The sequence below is a fragment of the Hemiscyllium ocellatum genome, chromosome 3 (assembly GCF_020745735.1).
Source record: "Hemiscyllium ocellatum isolate sHemOce1 chromosome 3, sHemOce1.pat.X.cur, whole genome shotgun sequence".
Taxonomy (NCBI): Eukaryota; Metazoa; Chordata; class Chondrichthyes; order Orectolobiformes; family Hemiscylliidae; genus Hemiscyllium; species Hemiscyllium ocellatum.
In genome coordinates, this window is record NC_083403.1 from 122,514,787 (window position 1) to 122,529,526 (window position 14,740).

Below are 14,740 nucleotides of genomic sequence, written 5' to 3' on the forward strand. Positions count from 1 at the left end.
ACATGACCTCCCAACTCCTGTACTCAATACTCTGACCAATAAAAGTAAGCATACCAAACACCTTCTTCACTATCATATCTACCTGCAACTCCACTTTCAAGGAGCTATGAACCTGCACTCCCAGGTCTCTGTTCAGCAACACTCCCTGGGACCTTACCATTAAGTGTATATAAGTCCTGCTAAGATTTCCTTTCCCAAAATGCAGCATCTCGCATTTATCTGAATTCAACTCCATCTGCCACTTCTCAGCCCATGGTCCATCTGGTCCAGATCCTGTTGTAATTTGAGGTCACCCTTTTCACTGTCCACTACATCTCCAATTTTGGTGTCATCTGCAAACTTACAAACTGTACCTCTTATGCTCGCATCCAAATCATTTATGGAAATGACAAAAAGTAGAGGACCCTGCACTGTCCTTGTGGCACTCCACTGGTCACAGGCCTCCAGTCTGAAAACAACCCTATGCCACCACCCTCTGTTTTCTACCTTTGAGCCAGTTCTGTATCCAAATGGCTAGTTCTCCCTGTATTCCATGAGATCTAACCTTGCTAATCAGTCTCCCATGGGGAACCTTGTCGAACGTTTTAGTGAAGTTCATATCAATCACATCTACCTCTCTGCCCTCATCAATCCCTCTTTGTTACTTCCTCAAAAAACTCAATCAAGTTTGGGAGACATGATTTCCCACGCACAAAGCCATGTTGACTATCCCTAATCAGTCCTTGCCTTTCCAAATACATGTACATCCTGTACCTCAGGATTCCCTCCAACAACTTGCCCACCACTGAGGTCCGGCTCACTGGGCCTGGTTCCCTGGCTTGTCCTTACCACCATTCTTAAACAGTGGCACCACGTTAACCTCCAGTCTTCCGGCACCTCACCTGTGACGATTGATGATTCAAATATCTCAGCAAGAGGCCCAGCAATCACTTCTCTTGCTTCCCAGAGTTCTAGGGTACACCTGATCAGGTCCTGGGGATTTATCCACCTTTACCCATTTCAAGACATCCAGCACTTCCTCCTCTGTAATATGGACATTTTTCAAGATGTCACCATCTATTTCCCTACAGTCTATATCTTGCATATCCTTTTCCACAGTAAATACTGATGCAAAATACACATTTAGTACCTCCGCTATTTTCTGCAGCTCCACACAAAGGCCGCCTTGCTGATCTTTGAGGCGCCCTATTCTCTCCCTAGTTACCCTTTTGTCCTTAATATATTTGCATAAAAATCTTTGGATTCTTCTTAATTCTATTTGCCAAAACTATCTCATGTCTCCTTTTTGCCCTCCTGATTTCCCTTTTAAGTATACTCCTACTTCCTTTATAGTCTTTTAAGGATTCATTCGATTTATCCTGTCTATACCTTACAAATGCATCCTTCTTTTTCTTAACCAAACCCTCAATTTCTTTCATCATCCAGCATTCCCTACACTTAGCCTTTCCTTTCACCCTAACAGGACCCAGCCTGTTTAGCCTCTGCCCATAGCTCAAAATCCTCCAACCCTGGCAACAAGCTTGTAAATCTTTTCTGAACCCTTTCAAGTTTCACAACATCTTTCAGATAGGAAGAAGACCAGAATTGCACGCAATATTCCAACAGTGGCCTAACCAATGTCCTGAACAGCCGTAACATGACGTCTCAACTCCTGTAACTCAATACTCTGACCAATAAAAGAAAGCATACCAAACGCCTTCTGCACTATCCCATCTACCTGCGACTCAACTTTCAAGGAGCGATGAACCTGTACTCCAAGGTTGCTTTGTTCAGCAACAAAGAAAATAGTGAATTGCCATCTTGATCAAGTGAAGACACACTTACCAGTGGGAATGTTCTTCCAAAGTCTTGACTGGTTCATGAACATTTCTGGTGTCCCAGAACTTGACTTTACAGTCATCCCCACAGCTTGCTAAGTAGTACTGCTTGTTGGGATTGAAGTCAAGATCTCGTACCAGTTGGCCATGGGCATTTTCAATGCAATAAACTTGACTAGATGAGAAGAAAATATCTAAAATGGTTCATTTCTGATACAGTAATATGTCATGCTTGATGAAAATGAAAGATGCTATTTATTAAATTAACTTCTGTACAGTATCCCTCTAAACAGTAAGGAGCTAATTATAAAAATATAAGGACATCTCATGATAACTTATACAACAAATCTACTGCACAATTCTCTTAAACAAGCATCTGTATCTGTAAATGGATAAATAAAAATCATAGAAACAATTTTCAAATATGGATGAGACAAGATATTACGTGACTGGGAATTTTTCAATCTTTTATCACAATTATATTTATGAAAACCTAGATAAAGAATTGGTTTGTAATCGCATCCACTTCAGTGCAGTAGGGATCTATTCAAGACATTCTCAATGTTTGGTAGTTTGCCAGATGTTGAGGAGGACTTTTCTCACCAATGTAAATATTTTCCATCAGCTTATTGTCCTGAAGAAAGTGTGTCATACCACGATACAGTTCCAATGTACCCATTTTCTTCCCAGTATCTGAGAGTCTGTTTTGGGAGTGCTGACAGTCCATTTGGTTATACTGACAGAGTGTTGCTGTCAAACGTCAACAATCCACTTATACCCAGATTGTAGCAGAAGGTCCTGCAATGAGAACTCTGATTCTTCCTAAATAATTGCAGAGTTCTGCATTGGCTAAGATGCTTTAAAAATTGTTTGAAAATGAATTATACATTAGTTTTTATAAATGAAATTAGAAAGTGGATAAGGAGAAACTGTTCCTCCTCGAGATCAAGAGGGCACACATTTTAAGTAACTAACAAATGATGCAAAAACAAACGGAGGAAAAATGTTTTTATGCAGCTAGTGGTTAAGGTCTGGAAGTGTGGTGAAGGTAGGTTCAATTGAGGCATTCGAAAGGGAATTAGACTGTTATCTGAAAAGGAAGCATGGTTAGTGAAAGAAAGCAAGACAGTGACACAGGTGATGTGCCCTTTTGGACAGTTGATGCATTTGTGCTGGTCTGATTGGCCTTCTCCTGCACTATGACAATTCTGTAAATCTGTGAAATTAAAATCAATTTTGTCACAATACTGATAAAATATGGGTTATTGATTTCCAAATTCCATCCACTGAATTTAACACCTGTGACTCTGATGTGCTAAAAAGCTTTCAAAAGGACACAAACACTGACTTAGTAATCACTTGACCACACAAGTTAGCCAAACTTCACAAAACCAATGTGGAATAAATGAATCCAATCTGAACTGAAATTAACCTTTTATTAAATGGCATGGAAACCAATCAACTCAGTCAGGTTTTAAATGGTCCTCATCTTCTATTGTGATTTACAACATTATGAGAATTTTCACATATTGCTGATGGAACCTTGCCTACAATTAGTAAGCCTCAAATGAAACTTCCACAGAAAGAATGCACGAAATGAGCTTACATTTCAAGGATCTGCTTGTGGGCAAAAAGAGAAGATAGATTTTTGAGTACACAATTCAAACTAGCTGGGGAAAAAAAACTCTTCATCCCTCTGAAGAAAACAAATTACCCTGTGACAATACTGATTGAAGGAAAGCATCCAGACTCAGAGTGTAAAAGGAATTATGCATTATTCACTTGCCATTGATAATACCAACTGAACAACCACAGTCTCAGGTTAAAAACTTATAATTCAGGGACACCCCAAGAGTTTTACATTGTATATTTCTTTCAGCTTCCTAATATACTGGACATGATCCCTTTTTAACTTTGTACTTGGGTGTATATGCTGAAGCCACATTTCATTTGTTTATTTGCCCAGGGTTAGTAAATCCTTTCTGCTCTGGCAGAAATTAATTAAGATTATTTGAATTAGAGAGGATTATTGCCTAATGCTTAAAAAAAATCTATCTTTGTGGCAGCTAATGGAGGAGGTTGAACAGACTGGAGCCAATTCACACATCCTCAGTTTGAGGCACAGTTTGAGGTTCTGGAGATGAGTAACCCAGAAATCCATGGAGTAATGAGTTTGAAACTCACGATGGCAGATGATGAAATGTGAATTCAATTATAAATGTGGAATTAAAAACTGGTCGACTGGCAACCACAAGACCAATTGTTTGTTGTAAAAACCTACCTAGTTCACTGAAGTCCTTTGGAGAAGGAAGTCTGCCATCTCACCTGGTCTGGCCTCACTCTGATTTCAAATCCACAGCAATGTGGTTGATTCTTAAATGTCCTAAGACAAGCTATGTGGTTGTAACTCATGGTTATAAAGTGTAATTAAAGGAATTAAATGACAGGAACGGCCCGACTTCAACCAAGGCACCAGAAATGAAAATGATTTGTGTCCTGTCAACCCTCCAAAGATTACAACAATCTGCACATATTATGCCAAACTTGGAAGAGCTAGCACACAAAATAGTCAAGCATCAACTGAATATATAGTCATTCACATTGAATCATACTTTACTGATAATGTCTTGGGTATGTCTTATCCTACCAACAAAACAGACCCAATGGACATTATAGAGATAAAATGACAAACAGTTGGGAAGGAGCTCACCTGGAAATCTTTAACATCAACTCTGACCCCATGATGTCTCATGGCATCAGATCAAACACGGACAAGGAAACTCCCTGCTGATTAGTACCTGACACACTCTCCCTCTACTGATATCAGTTCTCTGTTCTCTACCATGTTGAACGCTATTTGGCGGATGCACAGAGTGGTAAAGACATAGAATGCGTTCTGAGTGGTGTCTTCAATGTTTATCACTAAGCATGATTTAGTAGCACCATCACTAACAGAACAGGCCAGGTTCTAAAAGGCGTAGTTGCTACAGTGAGTGTGCAGCAGATGATGCAGGAACAAACTACCTGTAGCAGGTATACCTGTCCATGATGGTATCAGTGGGAATGACATCTGCATAGTCCTTGTTGTAGCTAAGTTGACCTCTGCTTGTCCTTGTTATGCTAAGCCCTGCCTTTAAGATGGTCAGAGGATTTACAAGAGGATCAGAAGATTAGATAGGGTGGACTGTAAGAGCCCTTTTCCTCGGATGGTAATGGCTAGCATGAAGGGACATAGCTTTAAATTGAGGGGTGAAAGATATAGGGCAGATGTCAGAGATAGGTTCTTTAAGAGAGTAGTAGTAAGGACGTGGAATGCCCTGCTTGCAACAGCAGTAGACTCGCCAACTTTAAGGCATTTAAATGTTCATTGGATAAACATATAGATAATGGAATGATAATGGAATAGTGCAAGTTAGTTTGGCTTTAGATTGATTTCAGATTGGCACAATATTGAGGGCCGAAGAGCCTGTACTGCACTCTAATGTTCTATGTTCACTTTGAGGATTGTGTGGAACTACAGTCATATTAAATGCGGTAAGTGGCAAGTAACATTTGCACCACACAAGTGCTAAGCAATGACCATCTTGGAAACAAATAACCCAATCATCATTCCTTCACATCCAACAACCTTACTAGTGTTGAATTTCCCACTAACAATATTCTGGTGTCACCATTAACCAGAAACAGAACTGGACCAGATATATAAATGTTTCCAGAGCAAATCAAAATTGGAAGTCTGTGGCAAGTAACCCACGTCCTAACTCCTCAAAATCTGCATTTATAAATCACAAGTCATGAATGTGATGGAGTATGGAGTACTCCCCACTTGCATATATAAGTGCAGTTCCAGCAACACTCAAGAATCTCAACACCGTTGAATGGCACCCCATCTAATATCTTCGAAATGCAATCCCTGCACAAGAAACAGATAGTGGCAGAAATGTGTACCATCTGCAAGAGGCACTGCAACAACTCACCAAAGCTCCTTAGAAAGTATCTTGCAAACCCTGAACCTCTACAACATAGAAGGACAAGGGCAGCAGATGGATGGGAACACCACCACAGGTTCCAGTCCAAGACACACACCACCCTGACTTGAAATTATTGCTTCACAGTTACCATGTCAAAATCCTGAAACAACATCCCTATCACCACTGTGCGTATACCAACAGGACAGGGTTCATGAAAGCAGCTCATCACAATCGTCTCAAGGCAAAAGTGAGGACCTCAGATGCTGGAAACCAGAGTTTAGGTCAGAGTGGTGCTGGAAAAGCACAGCAGGTCAGGTAGCATCTGAGGAGCAGGAAAATTGATGTTTCGGGGAAAAGTTGGGTTCCTGATGAAGGGCTTTTGCCCGAAACATCAATTTTCCTGCTCCTCGGATGCTGCCTAATATGCTGTGCTTTTCCACTACCACACTGATCTAAACAATCTTCTCAAGGCTAACTAAGGATGCTGGCTCAACTTTCAAAGCCCATATTCCCAAAATGAGTTTTAAAAATTCATAACATTGAACATCTATGGAATCATTTCAAGTTTGCAACAGTTTAAAGTGCTGTAATAATTAGATTATTTTGAGAGGACTGTGTCAGGTTATAAACCATGGGAGAAAATAAAAACCTCTTAGCGTTGCTTCATCTTTAACTTATGTACATTATATAAACTGTTCTTCAATTATCAGCTTTGTACATCATCAAATTTTAAAGTTAAATGCATCCATGACAGGATACCATTTGTGTCTTTAATTATAATTAATGCTAAATTGAAATGATACAATAACATGAGTTTGGTCATTGTTCTGACAATTGGAATTAACATTTTCATTGTTTCTGCTGGGGAATATTGGTCCATTTTGTAATATTGAAAATGCCACAAAAATTTACATTTGTGTGTGAGGAGAGTCCTGGATGCTTGATAATGCACCTTGGAATGTTCCCTTTTGATACAGAACCAGCTTGTAGCATTATGTTGTTACGGAGATGGTCTTTTTTTAAAATTGGAATTACTCATTTGGCAGCTTACACTGACATTAATCTGTGAAGCCTCTGTGGTATACTCCAAAATCAATATTATGGCACAGCACAGTTATGATGATTTGGCTAACAATATTTTCATAGCAAAGGAAATAAATTCAATGAATAATCTCTAATTTGCAAAGATTTAAATAATGTCCTATGATATCAAAGCAAAGAGCCAGGTAGAAAACTGAAATCTGATAACTGACCACAAACAAGTTGCAACTGTCTTTATATACACCTCTACAGTAATCAAGTAAAATGGACAGATGTCTGGGGAAAAGTTCTGACCTTTAATTTAATTTAAATATGTGGTGAGTTGTTCGGAAATATTATTTTAAAAATCAGCAAGATTCTGAATCTGTAGTCCTTGATCACAAATATTAATATGCAGAATTACATTGGTTTATAGATGCAGAGAAAATTAGTAAACAGTATTTATTAATTCATGTAGTAGAGACTTCTGCATTTTGGTATGTGTAGTGATTTAAATCCCATCCTCAGCATTAGGTGGTTGCAAACTTTTCCACAGCATTTGTGAGAGAGGAGCAAAGCTTTCCTGCCCAACATTCATTGCTCAACGAATACCACCAAAACACCCTGTAATTACTTATGCTGTCTTACATATCCTTAGGATATAGTTGACAAGGCTGTGTTTATTGTCAACTATAGTTACTGAGGTATTGGTAGTCGGCCTTAGAATTGAACATCTACAAATATACTGTTGATGGAGCTTCCATAATAGTGTTCTCGAGAATTCCTGATTATTAGATCAGCGTTGCTGAAGGGATAGTCATGTATGTTCAAGCTATGATGGTATCTGACTTGGAAAGAAATTTGGATGTTATGGTGTTCTTACAACATTCCTGTTGTTTCTTCCCTTAACTGCACAGGTTTTCATGATCTATTTGATCACTCTGATAATTGAGAGTAGACTGAAGAACAATATTTTGCTAGATTTGATGTCTCCTGCATTCTGTAGATAGGACATTCCAAACCTATTTTTAAAATTTACTTCAGGAGGGTAATCTGATTACTTTTACTAATTTGGATACTCTGGCCAGACATTTCAATAACCTATTTAATCAGGTATGCACCAAACCTTCACTAGAAAAAGCTCCGTCGACAGTTAGGTAAGAACTATGTTGCTGAAATGCAGACAATAAACATTAACCAACAGGGAAACAGTAAATATTGCGTGGAGAAAACTTCTTTTGCTACCTCGGATAGCAGCAGGTTTTCTGCCACTGAACGGAAAATCTACATGATCATAATGAGCTTGAATCAGAATATTGTATTACTATGCATTGAAGTTCTAATTTGCAGGATTAGGAAAGCATGCTGAAACGAACAGGGTTGACTTATTTATCCAACACTGCAATGATAGTAAAATCATCAAGATACCTTCCTTTCACAAGAAGTGTAACTGAAATATGGTAGCCTTGACCTAATTGAACTGTGAATAAAACATGCTCCTTTAAGAAACCTGCATGGAACAGTCTCCGAAAGCACATCCTATGAGGCCAAATGGAGAGACACCCTTGTATTAGTCACTGTTGAAAACATTTGTTTCTGGATTGGACAATGATTAGAAAGATGAGTTAGTGATTTGTATTTGTATCAATGTGTACAGTAGAACTTGAGTTGGAAAAGCATTACAAAAAACTCTTGCAAGATTATTCTGCAAATTAGGCTAATTTGAGAATGTCTTATTGATAGCATGTACATAGCATCAGAGATTGAGAAAAAAAACCTTTCATGGTGAACTTTAAAGTTTAGATGATATAGTTTGTACTTTAAAGTAAACACCATAATCTGTTCGGCAATGATGTTACAATGCCTTTCATTTTCTGAAATTACAGCTGGAGAATGAACCAATGGCCGTAAATAATTCATAAAGTTTAAAATAGTTTAAAAGTTTAAAACTCCAAAATGAAAAAGATGAATGCTTGCCTTCTAAACAATGGCATTATTTATTTTATTTGACTATAGAATAAATTTAAGAATTTCAAAATATGTGGGATTAAAAATAGCAACGGAAATATCTCCTTGAGGTGTTACATAGAACAGTGCATGATAATGTGAACAGCACACTTACAGTGTATACTTTATGACAATATCTTGATCCCTGTAGTAATATGCTTAATCAAAGCGACTATTCTATAATAAAGCACTTCTTATGAGGCTACACAGATACAACCTTTTGATTTACTTTCATATTAGTCATTGACAGGAATTTTTACTGCTGGTTTGGCATTTACCTACATTCGAGCAATTCACGTGAAACTATTAAAAACTGTTTTTATAAGTTTTGCATTGTTTTTGGAACTTTTTAAAAAAATCTAAAACAGCAATACATTAATCGGGCAGACGAAAAAGAGCAGCAGACAAAGTTTCGGGACAGTGACCATGCGGAGAGGTTGGAAAAGGGCTCTCGAGACCAACAATAATATATCAAAATAATTAAGCAGTGAACTTTCACAGCTGACTGACTATGAAATTACAAACATCTCTGGAGATAGGTCAAAGAGAAATAAGCAGTGTAGTACAATTTCAAAGTTGACCTTGGGAGACCTCATTATTGGAACTAAACACAGCAGTTGGGAATGATCAGTGATTTCAGAACCTGATCAGCTTAGTGTTTGATTTCACGAATTATAAATAGGGTCACGGAGTCAAAATGAGGTACAGTACAGAAATAGACCCTTTGGTCCAACTTGTCCATGCTGACATGATATCCTAAATTAATCTAGTCGTATTTGCCAGCATTTAGCCCATAATCCCTCTAAAACCTTCCTATTCATATACCCATCCAGATGCCTTTTAAATGTTGTAATTCTACCAGCCTCCACCACTTCCTTTGGCAGCTTATTCCTCATGCGCACCATCCCCTGCATGAAAAGGTTGCCTCTTAAGTCCCTTTTAAACCTTTCCCCCTCACTTTAAACCTATGCCCTCCAGTTTTCGACTCCCCCATCCTAGGGAAAAGACCTTGGCTATTTACCCTTTCCATGTTCCTCATGATTTTATAAACCACTACAATGTCACCCCTCAGCCTCAGCGCTCCAAAGAAAATAGTCCCAGTCTATTCAGCCTCTCCCTATAGCTGAAACCTTCCAAACCTGGCAGCATCCTCATAAATCTTTTCTGAACCCTTTCAAGTTTCACAACTTCCTTCCAATAGGAGGGAGACAAGAATTGCATGCAGCATTCCAATAGTGGCCTAATCAATGTCCTGTAGAGCTGCAATGTGACTCCCAACTCCTATATACAATGCACTGACTAGTAAAGGCAAGCATACCAAACGACTTCTTCACTATCCTATCTACGTGCGACTTCATATTCAAGCAACCATGAACCTGCACTCCAGAATCTCTTTGTTCAGCAACACTCCTCAGGTTCTTACCATTAAGTCCTGCTCTGATTTGCCTTTCCAAAATGCAGCACCTCACACCTGTCTAAATTAAACTCTATCTACCACTCCTTAGCCCAGTGGCTCATCTGATCAAGATCTCGTTGTACTCTGAGGTAACCTTCCTTGCTATCCACTCCATCTCTAATTCTGATGACATCTGCAAAATTACTAACTATACCTCCTATGTTCACATCCAAATCATTTATGTAAATTACGAAAAGCGGTGGACCCAGCACCGATCCTTGTGGCACACCACTGGTCACAGGCCTCCATTGCGAAAAGCAACCCTCCACCACCACCCTCTGTCTTCTACCTTCGAGTCAGTTCTGTATCCAAATAGTTAGTTCTCCCTCTATTCCGTGAGATCTAACCTTGCTAACCAGTCTACTTTGTGGAACGCCTTATTGAAGTCCATAAAGATCATGTGCATTGCTCTGCCATCATCAATCCTCTTTGATCCTTACTTACAAAGAACAAAGAAAATTTATAGCCCTGGAACAGATGTTTCGGCCCCCCAAGCCTATGCGAATCCATATCCACTGTCTAAACCTGTTGTCCAATTCCTAAGGACTTGTATCCCTCTGCTCCCCACCTATGCATCTGTCCAAACGCACCTTAAGTGAAACTACCATGCCTGCCTCTTCTTCAAGAAACTCAATCAAGTTTATGAGACACAATTTCCCATGCACAAAACCATGCCGACAATTCCTTGCCTTTCCAAATATATGTAAATACTGTCCCTCAGACTCCATCCAACAACTTGCCCACCACCAATGTCAGGCTCTGTGTTAGCCAAACTCCAGGCTTCCAGCACCTCACCTTTGGCCATTGATGGCACATCTATCTCAGCAAAGGGCCCAGCAATCTCTTTCCTCGCTTCCCACAGTGTTCTTGGGTATATCTGATCAGGTCCTGGGATGTTTATATGTTTTAAGATGTGAGAAAAGGGATTATTTTGTGGCAGGCACATTAGAAATGAAATGCAAGTTAAACATTATGGCATGCAAGAACAATGCAGAGAACAAGGTAAGACTGAGAAATTAAACTGCATTCATTTCAATGCAAGAGGTCTGACAGGTAAGGCAGATGAACTCAGGGCATGGTTGGAACATGGGACTGGGATATCATAGCTGTTACAGAAACATGGCTCAGGGAAGGGCAGGACTGGCAGCTTAATATTCCAGGGCATAGATGCTATTGGAAGGATAGAGGGGGAGGCAAGAAAGGAAGGGGAGTGGAGCTTTGGTTAAGGATAAGATTACAGCTATACCTAGGGAGGGTATTCATGGGAGAACTCTGTTGTTTCAGTGAGGTTACATGGGTGGAACTGAGAAATAGGAATGATTACTTCATTGGGATTGTACTATAGGTCCCTCAATTGTCAGTGGGAAATTGAGAGGCAACTATGTAAGGAGATCTCAGATATCTGTAAGAATAATAGTGTTGTAATGGTAGGGGATTTTAACATTCTGCCCATAGATTGGGACTGCCATAGTGTAAAAGGCTTGGAAGGAGAGGAATTTACTAAGTGTGCACAAGAAAATTTTCTTATTCAATATGTGGATGTACCTACTAGAAGGGGAGCAAAACTTGACCATCTCTTGGGAAATAAGGGGGGGGGCAAGTAACTAAGGTGTCAGTGGGGAAGCACTTTTGGGGCCAGTGATCATAATTCAAGTAGTTTTAAATGAGTTATGGAAAAGGATAGACCTGATCTAAAAGTAAAGTTCTAAATTGGAGTAAAGCCAATTTTGATGACATCAGGCAAAAACTTTCAAAAGTTGATTTTGAGGCTATTTGGAGGCAAAGGGATGGTTGGAAAGTGGGAGGCATTTAAAATGAAATAATGAGTTCAGAGTTAATATATTCCTGTTAGTGTGAAGGGCAAGTCTGGTAGGTGTAGAAAATGCTGGATAACTATCAAAATCGAGGATCTGGTCAAGAAAAAGGTAACATATGTCAAGTATTAACAGCAAGGGATCAAGTGAATAAGGGAAGTAGGAGAAATCAGGAGTGCAAAAAGCAGACATGAGAAATCTTTGACAAGTAGGGTTAAGGAAAATCCAAAGAGATTCTAAAAATACGCTATAGGATAAAGAGAAAATAGAGCCCCATAAAGATCAACAAGGTCATCTTTGTGTGGGACCACAGGAGATGGGCGAGGTACTAAATGAGTACTTCGGATCAGTATTTACTGTGGAGAAGGATATGGAAGCTATAGAACATGAAGAAATAAACAATGATATTTGAAAAGGTTCCACAGCACAGAAGAGGGGGTACTGGACATCTTAAAACGATTAAAGGTGGATAAATCCCCAGAACCTGATCAAGTATATCTCAGAACACTGTGGGAAGCTAGGGTAGAGTATGAAGGGCCCCGAGCTGAAATAGCCACAGTGAGGTGCCGGAAGACTGGAAGTTGGCTAATTATTTAACAAAGGTGGTAACAAAAATCCAGGGAACTATAGACCAGTGAGGCTGACTTCAGTGGTGACTAAGTTGTTGGAGGGGATTCTGAGGGACAGGACTTGCATGTTTTTGGAAAAGCAAAGAGTAATTAGGGAGAGTCAACATGGCTTTGTGAAATCATGTCTCACTAACCTAATTGAGTTTTTTGAAGAAGTGACAATGACACTGATGAAGGCAGAGTTGTAGTTGTTGTCTATATGGATTTCAGCAAGACGTTTGACAAGGTTCCTCGTGGTAGACTTGTTGACAAGGGTGGATCATATAAAACCCCGGGCAGCCAGTCAATTGGATATAAAATTGGCTTGAAGCTAGGAGACGGAGGGAGGTGGTGGAGGGTTTTTTTTGGACTCAAGGACTGTGACCAGTGGTGTGCTGCAAAGATTGGTGCTGGGTCCACTGCTTTTCATCATTTATATAAATGATTTGGATGTGAATGTAGGAGGTACAGTTAGTAAGCTTGCAGGTGGCATCAAAATTGATGGTGCCATGGACAGTGCAGAAGATTATCTCAGAGAAAAACAAGACCTTGATCCGATGTGTCAATGGGCCAAGGAATGGCAGATAGAGTTTAATTTAGACAAATGTGAGGTGTTGCATTTTGTATGGCAAATCAGGGCAGGACTTATACAGTTAATGATAGGGCCCTGCGGAGTGTTGCTGAAACAAGGGGGGTACAGGTGCATAGTTCCTTGAAAGTGAAGTTGCAGTAGACAGGGTGATGAGAAGGTAATTGGCGTGCTTGTCTTCATTAGTCAGTGCATTCGGTATAGGAGTTGGGAGGTCCTTTTGCAGTTGTACAGGATATTGGTTAGACCACTTTTAGAATACTGCATTCAATTCTGGTCTCCATGCTTGAGGAAAGATGTTGTGAAACTTGAAGGGGTTCAGAAAGGATTTACAAAGATGTTGCTGGGATTGGAGGGTTTGAGCTATTGGGAGAGGGTGAATGAACAGGGCCTATTTTCTCAGAGTGTTGGAAGCTGAGGGGTGACCTTATAGATGCTTAAAAAATCATGAGAGACAAGGATAAAGTGAATAGCCAAAGTATTTTTCCTAGAGTAGGGGAGTCTAAAACTATAGAGTTTAAGGTGAGAGGGCAAAGATTTAAAAGGGACCTAAGGGATAACTTTTTCATGCAGAGGGTTGTGTACGTATGGAACGAGCTGCCAGAGCAAGTGGTGGAGGCAGGTACAATTCGAACATTTAAAAGGCATTTTGAGACTAGATCAGTTCAGGATATCTGGTTGGCATGGACGAGTTGGACCAAATGGTCTGTTTCCATGCTACAGGATTCTTAGAATGCTAAATTTAATTAATTTAATTTTCCTAAAATTAGAATTCAGAAATGATAAGATTATAAAACTTTTGCCACTATGGAAAGCTACTTGGTTCCTGATGCTTGTACTGGTGCTCATTCTTCAACTGTAGCTATTTAAGCTTATTTCTCCGTTCTTTCAAGTAATCAGTTTTATTTCACTTTCAAGTCTTTATCTAATTACTTTTAACTTAGATATTTATGGATAATCATTCTGCGTACAAACAAACTAGTTTTTGGAAACTATATACCGCATCCCAATGATTCTTTTTGCATCGATTCAGGATTCATGTGCCCATGTGACTTCATCAACCAGCAGATATGTTCTTCAGCTCTTTTCAGAAGTTTTCATGGTTTAGAAAACCGTGATTGAATTCTTTTTAACTTGCTACAACGAATAAGCTCCATTTTAAAAAAACATAACTTATTCCTAACGGAATTCTATTCAGTTTTCGTTCTCTTAATATCCCTATAATGAAATGTATAGAAATGCATACAGTAGTTTATCTGATGGAACCGATGTGGCTCAAATGGAACATCACTTCCCTGTTTTTGTATTCAGGTCTCAATATGTTGTTTTATACCACAAGAAAAAGAAAGGATTCTAGATAATCCCAGATGGAGGATGAGAAAAATTTCTGGCTGTAACAGGCTGCTCCTTTTTTGAGGTATTTTCGGTATTGGAGGTGATTTCCGTGAATTCCAGGAG

The 14,740-nt window shown here is 39.3% G+C and overlaps 1 protein-coding gene across 3 annotated transcripts in view; it reads right to left on the reverse strand.

The window, feature by feature from the left end:
* Nucleotides 1-14,740, reverse strand: part of eipr1 (EARP complex and GARP complex interacting protein 1) — an 84,661-nt gene that overhangs the window by 28,200 nt on the left and 41,721 nt on the right. For 2 of the 3 annotated variants that reach the window (XM_060821676.1, XM_060821668.1), the window contains exon 7: nucleotides 1,825-1,992. The exons of the other annotated variant lie outside the window; for it this stretch is intronic. In XM_060821676.1, the coding sequence (XP_060677659.1) occupies nucleotides 1,825-1,992 (168 nt within the window). The remainder of the gene's footprint in view (nucleotides 1-1,824; nucleotides 1,993-14,740) is intronic. 3 annotated transcript variants of the gene reach the window in all.